Below are 7,013 nucleotides of genomic sequence, written 5' to 3'. Positions count from 1 at the left end.
GACAGTGGCCCAGGTTGCCCAGGGAGGCTGTGGCTGCCCCAACCCTGGCAGTGTTCACAGCCAGGTTGGCTGAGCCTTGAGCAACCTGCTCTGGTGGGAGGTGTCTCTGCCCAGGGCAGGGGGTTGGGGCTGGATGAACTGTAAGGTCTATTCCCACCCCTAGTATTCTATGATTCTACAATAATGAACTGTGCTGTGCTCCCTTTGGTGTGAGACCTGGCAGAAATCCACCCCACTGACAGTTCCTGGGTTTGCAGCCCTCTTAGCCGAGGCAGAAGTGCCTCTGGAGGGGCCAAAGGGCAGGAAGGGAAGCATTTTCAGACAATTTGGCTGCTGTTTTACAGCCTTACTGCTGGTCAAATGTTAGGAGTGGTGTTTTGGCTCTTGTGTTTCATCTAGATTAGTCATTGTGTGTTTATTTGTGGGTGGTCTTTTAAGGATGAGCAGAGCCACCCTTTGCAGGGGGCTGATAGGAATATGATGGATATGTTTGGCTTGTGAAGGAACAGGTTGATGGGATTTCCTCCCCTGTACTGGCTCCTTGGTGGTTTGAGGTTTTTCTAAAAGCTGGATCCCATTTGGAAGAGTTTGTGGTGAATAAGTGAGAGTTTAACATCTGTCTCTGTAATGTGAGAAGAGTTCTTGGCCTTTGGACTTTGAAAGGTTGTGCTTATCATGACCATAATGTGAAGGAGGCTGTTATCATGTACCTGCTGCTTCCTTCTCCCTGTTCTGCTTACCTGGCTTGGTGAGCATGGATGGATGCGAGTTGGATATGGCTCAGGGATGACCTCAGGGCCCTCTCCAACTCCCTGCCAGGGCTGGAGAGAGGTGGGGGATGTGTGTCCTGCCAGGGCTGGAGAGAGGTGTGGGATGTGTGTCCTGCCAGGGCTGCAGGGAGAGGATAGAGGGAATGGCCTTGAGCTGAGCCAGGGCAGAGTCAGATTGGATGTGAGGAGAAATGTTTTCCCTGTTGTGGTGTTGAGGCCCTGGGATATTGCCCAGGGAGGTGGTGGAGTCACCATCCCTGGAGGTATTTAAGAGGCATCTGGGTCTGGCAAAGCAGGATCTGGTTTAGGGGTTCCAGCAGTGACAGGTTAATGGTTGGACTTGATGATCTTAGAGGTCTCTTCCAACCTTGATAAGTCTGATTCTTTCCCATTGTATCTTTTGCAAATACTCCACTGGTGGATTGGGTTGTGACATGAGACATGGACTTCCTGGGGCCAAATTTGATTCTCAGGTTCTGTGTTTGTTCAAGCCTCCTAAAGCCTTTTCCTTACCTTTCTGCAGGTGCTGGAAGACAATGACTATGGTCGTGCAGTGGACTGGTGGGGCTTGGGAGTTGTGATGTACGAAATGATGTGTGGACGTCTCCCTTTCTACAACCAGGACCATGAAAAGCTCTTTGAACTCATCCTTATGGAGGAGATCAGATTTCCACGCACATTGTCACCTGAAGCAAAATCTCTCTTGTCAGGTTTGCTGAAGAAAGATCCTAAGCAAAGGTGAGACTGTGGCTTAATAGTTGCATTTTTAAGGTATTTGAGACAAAATTGAAGGGTTTTTTTTTTTCATCCACTGAAAATGGGTATCCAAGAAGATGCAGCAAGTGGATCCTGCTCATTTATTTACCTCTTGACATGAGCTGACTCTGTAAATAGTGACATGAAGCAATGTTAGTGCTCAGAAGGTTAAACTTCGGTGTGTGTTTTGCCATTAAGGCAAAGCTGTAGGCTGGGAAAAAGTAAGTCAGCGCTGATTTGATCATGCTGAACCCAGTGGCTGCTGTGGGTTATAAGCTGCTCCACACCGAGTACTGTCACCCTGTGTCCCAGCTGAGCCTGCTCTCTCCTTTCTGAGCTTTTGTTTCAGTCTGTGCCAGTGATTTAGCATCCTGCTTTGGACAGTAGGTGGTGTTTGTACCCTGTTTGTGGTGGAGTTCATCCCATGCTCAATGACTTTTCCTATTTCCTCCTTTTGTTTTTGTTTTTGCTTCTTTATTGCTGTATTATTTAAGAAAATAGTTCTCCATTTAAAAGCAGAAAAAAACACCTCAAACCAAAACAAAAAACCCTAAGCCATTAATGGCCAACAAACAGAAAGCAGAACAAGATCCAAAAAGGATGTTGACCTTCACTCAAAGATAAACACTAGTTTAAAAACTTGCCATCTTGTTAACCCAGACGTTTTGAAAACAAATAACGTCCCTGATCTCCTGTCCTGAACCTTCCACTGCAAATGGGCCTCAAATAGGAAATCTTTCATGTGAGGTGCAAGCAGAGAATTCCAGTTTGCTTTGGGATATTTGTTTAGTCTGTGTGTCTGTCCATGCATAGAGCAGGAAAGTGGGTTTTGCCAGCACATGGATACCTCTAGCAAGGATTTCTGTCCTCACTGTAGGCTATGATGAGGTTGAACAAGGCCAAGTGCTGGTCCTGGACTTTGGCCATAACAATCCCATGCAGAGCTCCAGGCTGGGACAGAGTGGCTGGAGAGCACCAGGAGAAAGGGACCTGGGAGTGCAGAGAGACAGGGAGATGAACATGAGCCAGCAGTGTGCTCAGGGAGCCAAGGAGGCCAATGGCATCCTGGGCTGGATCAGGAACAGTGTGGTCAGCAGGACCAGGGAGGTGATTCTGGCCCTGGACTCGGTGCTGGTGAGACCACACCTTGAATCCTGTGCTCAGTTCTGGGCCCTCAGCTCAGGAGGGACATTGAGGGGCTGGAGCAGGTCCCGAGAATAGCAACAAGGCTGGTGAAGGGACTGGAGCACAAGAGCCATGAGGAGAGGCTGAGGGAGCTGGGGGTGTTCAGCCTGGAGAAGAGGAGGCTCAGGGGAGACCTTATCACCCTCTGCAATTCCCTGACAGGAGGTTGGAGTCAGGTGGGGGTTGGTCTCTTCTCCCAGGCAACCAGCAGCAGGACAAGAGGGCACAGACTCAAGCTCTGCCAGGGGAGGGTTAGGTTGGCTATTAGGAAGAGATTTTTTGCAGAGAGAGTGCTCAGGCATTGGAATGTGCTGCCCAGGGAGGTGGTGGATTCACCATCCCTGGAGGGTTTCAAGGTGAGACTGGATGTGGCACTTAGTGCCATGGTCCAGTGACCACGGTAGGGTTGGGCTTGGTGTTCTTGGAGGCCTTTTCCAACCCAGTTGAGTCTACGATTCTGTGATTCTGTTTCCATCCCTGGTTTTGACAGGAAATCCTGTTGCGAGGTCTCGTAATACAAACACACAACGTACAGCGCTGGAGGGTTGAGCTGAGGGTGACGTGGGGAATGGGGCAGAGTTGCATCCAGGAACACATCCAAGCCTTGTGCTAGGTGGAACAGCTGCCCCCCCTGCCCAGCCTGGCGCCTGCCAGGGACCTTCAGGAGCAGGTTGTGTAATTGATGAGCAGCCCCCAGGCCCTGAGCACTGCAGCCCCTGCCAAAGGGATTCCTGTCCAGCAAAGCTCTGGGTTAAATACAGTTGTGACCCTTTTGGAGCTTATTCAGGTGGGGCCTTTCAATCACCGCTAACACAAGCAGCATCTGCTGTATTTTTTTTCTGAACCGAAATGCAGTTTGTTTACCAACAAAGAACGCCCACTCATTTCTAATTAGAGATTTTCCCAATGCCAATAATTACTCCACAATATGCTCACTTCATACAAATAGCCTCTTCTTCACATGGATCTTCTGCAGGCTTGGAAGCAGCTCTGCTCTGATCTGTTGGGCAGATGATTTTCATGCTGCTGATAGAAATAACTATTGACTACACGAGCCTGCTGTAGCTTGCTAATTACACTGGTGCTTCCCAGGATTTTTGGAGCCTGGATTGTTCTTAAATACTGGTTTCTCACCAATTACTGCTTGCACAACTTTCTGACTGATGTTGTGATTTGGCAGCACAGAGAACTCAGCTGGAAGAACTAGGGGTAGAAGTACTGCATCCTGACCTTGTAGTGGTTTCTGATGTGTGTGCTGGGATGGGCACGTGGCATACTTGGGAGTTGATTCCTAATGAGCTCCTGGAGCCTTATGGACAAAAACCAGCCAGAGAGCTCTGAAAATGCATTTGCTGCAAAGGTAAATAATGTGCAATAGTCTGATTGACATTGGCCCCTTGATGGTGCTTTGAGGAGCCACTGTGTCATTCAGCAGGGATCGCTTCTTTCATACAGCCCAGTATGGACAGACGTTGGTGTGGTTGTAATGTTGTTTGTGGCAGAAAACATCTGAATTGGCAGCATTTAGTAACTGTTAGAGTCAGTGAGTTTGGAAGGGACCACAGTAGTCATCTGGTCCCACCTCCCTGCTCAGGCAGGGCCAGCACATGGCTCAGGGTTGTGTCCAGATGGTTCTTGAACACCTTTGCTGTGCAGTCACTGAGCACTGAACAGGTTGCCCAGAGAGGTCATGGCTCCTCACTGGAGAAGTTCTTCCTCATGTTCAGGTGGAACTTCCTGGGCATCAGTTTTTGCTGTTGCCTCTTGTTTTATTGTTTTCCCCCACTGAGCAGAGTCTGAACATCCTCTTGGCACTTCCCATTCGTGGCCTTGAATCCATTCCTGAGGTCCCTCTCAGTGTCTCTTCTTGAGGCTGAACAGCCCCAACTCCCTCAGCCTTTCCTCATCCCTGAGGTGCTCCAGTCCCTTTAGCATCTTCCTTGCCCTCCCCTGGACCTGCTCCAGGAGCTCCATGTCCCTCTGGCCCTGAGGAGCCCAGAACTGGACACAATACTCTTGCTTTATTGGTTTCCACCACTGAGAAGGGTCTGGTCCATCCTCTTGGCACTTCCCATTCATGTACTTGAAACACTGATGATGAACTTCAGAGTGGGATGGAAGAGACAGTCAAACCATTAGAAAAATGTAACGGGGAGACATTGCCGCTTCCCATAAAATCATGAAATAAACTCCAGACAATAAAGGTTGATCTAGTGAAGCTCAGTGATGAGGATATTTGAAGTTAAATATCAGTGAACTAGGGAACTGTGATCTGTGTCAGTGATTTCATCCTAGGAATGACCTGTTTTACCTGAGCTGGATATCCAGGAGTAGTGTCAGCACTCTGTGTGCAGTAGGTCAGTCTCAAGCTCCCAGGCATATGGGGAAAATGTGCAGAACAGTAAGTTGCATTCTGCTTTTAATCAGGGCTGGTTTCTAAATTTGGTCACATGAAATCCATTTGGTAAGAGAAAAGGAATTCTGAAGTTTCTTTTGGGATTGATAGAAGTTTATTAATCTCGTAACATGAGCCCTAATTTTCCTAAGAAGAAAAAAATCTATTCTGTACATATTTCCTTTCAGTGTGGCTCAAGTTCTCCTTTGCTCTTTGTGACATGGATCAAATGAAAGGAGGTAATCAGAGCACTTTTTTCACACATAAAACAATGAAGTTCTAACTTTTATTATTCTTCCTCTGGCTGGGGAGTTGGCAGCCTGTGAGACTGGTCGTGGATCAGAGTGCTCCATGTAAGTGGGCTGAGGTTTGGAATCAGCAGTGTCTTGAAAGATCTGAATCTTGACAGGTTTTAAACTTGAGAAGAATTCAGGGTGGTTTAAGCTGAACTTTGATCCTGTTTTCACTCTGTGCCCTGTCAGAGGTCAGGGTTGTTCAGCCTCTTTCAGATGGGGTTTGTCACATGCTGCTTCACCTGCTCCTGTCTTCTCTGGTGCTGTTTGGCCATGCCATTCAGGAAGAACAAGAGGGAGAAGATGCAGAATTTCACAAACACCTGGTCAAAGATTTCGTGGCTTCACAGATTTGTGGATTTGGAGAGATGAAGGTGATCACTGGGACCTGGTGATCAGTTCTTGCAGCCGCAAAGAGCTCTGGTCCTTCCTAGTGATGGTGCTTCCTCCCACATCCAGAGTGCAGCTTTGGCTGCAGATACTAAGGAGTATCAGGGTCAATCAAGCCTTTACTTGTATGAAAACCAAACTCCTTGTTGTTTTACCTTGTGAAAGGAGGAGACTTGTAGCTAAGCTGTTATGTCTGTGATGCTGTGCTATGGGAAGGGTTGATGGCTCTTGAGCAAGGCACAAGTAGCTCTGCAACCTATGCAGCCGCTGCTGGAGCTGGAAGAGTTAGAGGTGACACTTATGGGGACTGCAGGGGCCTGTAGGTGGTCCCAGAAGGAGGAGGTAGCCTTGGATAGTTTGTCCTCTTGGACAGCAGACTGTCATGCCTTGTGGACAAGCAGTTTTGAAACCGCATGTGACAAGTGTCTTGCTCTGAAGTGTGTGTGCCTTGAGTACAAAGGTTGTCTCCAGATAACCCCAGTGTCCTGCATATCATCCAAACTGCAAAATGCTCACTAAATCTTCCTGTTTCACTAGGTGCTTTGAGACAGACTGAGATTGAGCTGTTGTGTATGATAATTTCAGTCTAAATCAATTCTGTCCAAAGCCATTTGGCCAAACTCAAACAGTTCACCCTGAGAGACCTAAATTGAAGCTGAGAAAAACATCAAGGGCAAATTTAAAGAGATTTTTCTCCCAGCTTTCTAGAAACCAGTACTTTAGAGACTTTCCAAGCCTCACTGTCCTCAAACATGACTCGTCCCGGTTCTGATGTTGGGGAGTGGGACCTTTTCCAACGTTTCTGGATCTACTATGTTTGTGTCACATGCATGTGGTTAATGCAGAAGTGGGGAAGAAAAGCTCAGCACAGAACTGGGAGTTAGCTGCATGAGGCTTTCCAAAAGTCTTAATCTCTGAGCAGGAAAGCCCCCAAAGACTCTGTGTGTAGGGCTTGGGGAAGAATGTGGCCTTTTTCTTCCAACTCAGGAGTCATCAAATCATGCTGTTCCCAAAGCCAGCCAGAGCTTCTCCATGCTGATAGTGCCAGTCACAGGAAAGCAACATAGCTGCTGTTCCCAAATCCTTCCCTGTGGCCATCAGAGGCCTCTGAAGGTAGGGACAGTAATAAAAGAAGTTTCTAGTTTCCATCCTGACTGTACTACGGGAGAAATATGGATCTGTGTGTTCTGAGCTGATGAACAGCAATAGCTTTTGCTGAGCTGA

At 47.9% G+C, this 7,013-nt stretch overlaps 1 protein-coding gene across 1 annotated transcript in view; it reads left to right on the top strand.

Moving 5' to 3' along the window:
- LOC103806873 (RAC-alpha serine/threonine-protein kinase) overlaps positions 1 to 1,512 on the top strand; it is a gene marked incomplete at its 5' end in the record, with an annotated part of 9,887 nt that extends 8,375 nt beyond the window's left edge. Inside the window, one exon of the mRNA XM_009079581.1 lies at positions 1,294 to 1,512. Coding sequence (XP_009077829.1) covers positions 1,294 to 1,512 — 219 coding nt within the window. The remainder of the gene's footprint in view (positions 1 to 1,293) is intronic.
- Between the last annotated feature and the right edge of the window lie 5,501 nt (positions 1,513 to 7,013).

The sequence above is a fragment of the Acanthisitta chloris genome, unplaced genomic scaffold (genome assembly GCF_000695815.1).
Source record: "Acanthisitta chloris isolate BGI_N310 unplaced genomic scaffold, ASM69581v1 scaffold40737, whole genome shotgun sequence".
Taxonomy (NCBI): Eukaryota; Metazoa; Chordata; class Aves; order Passeriformes; family Acanthisittidae; genus Acanthisitta; species Acanthisitta chloris.
This window is presented reverse-complemented; position numbering and strand designations above follow the sequence as displayed.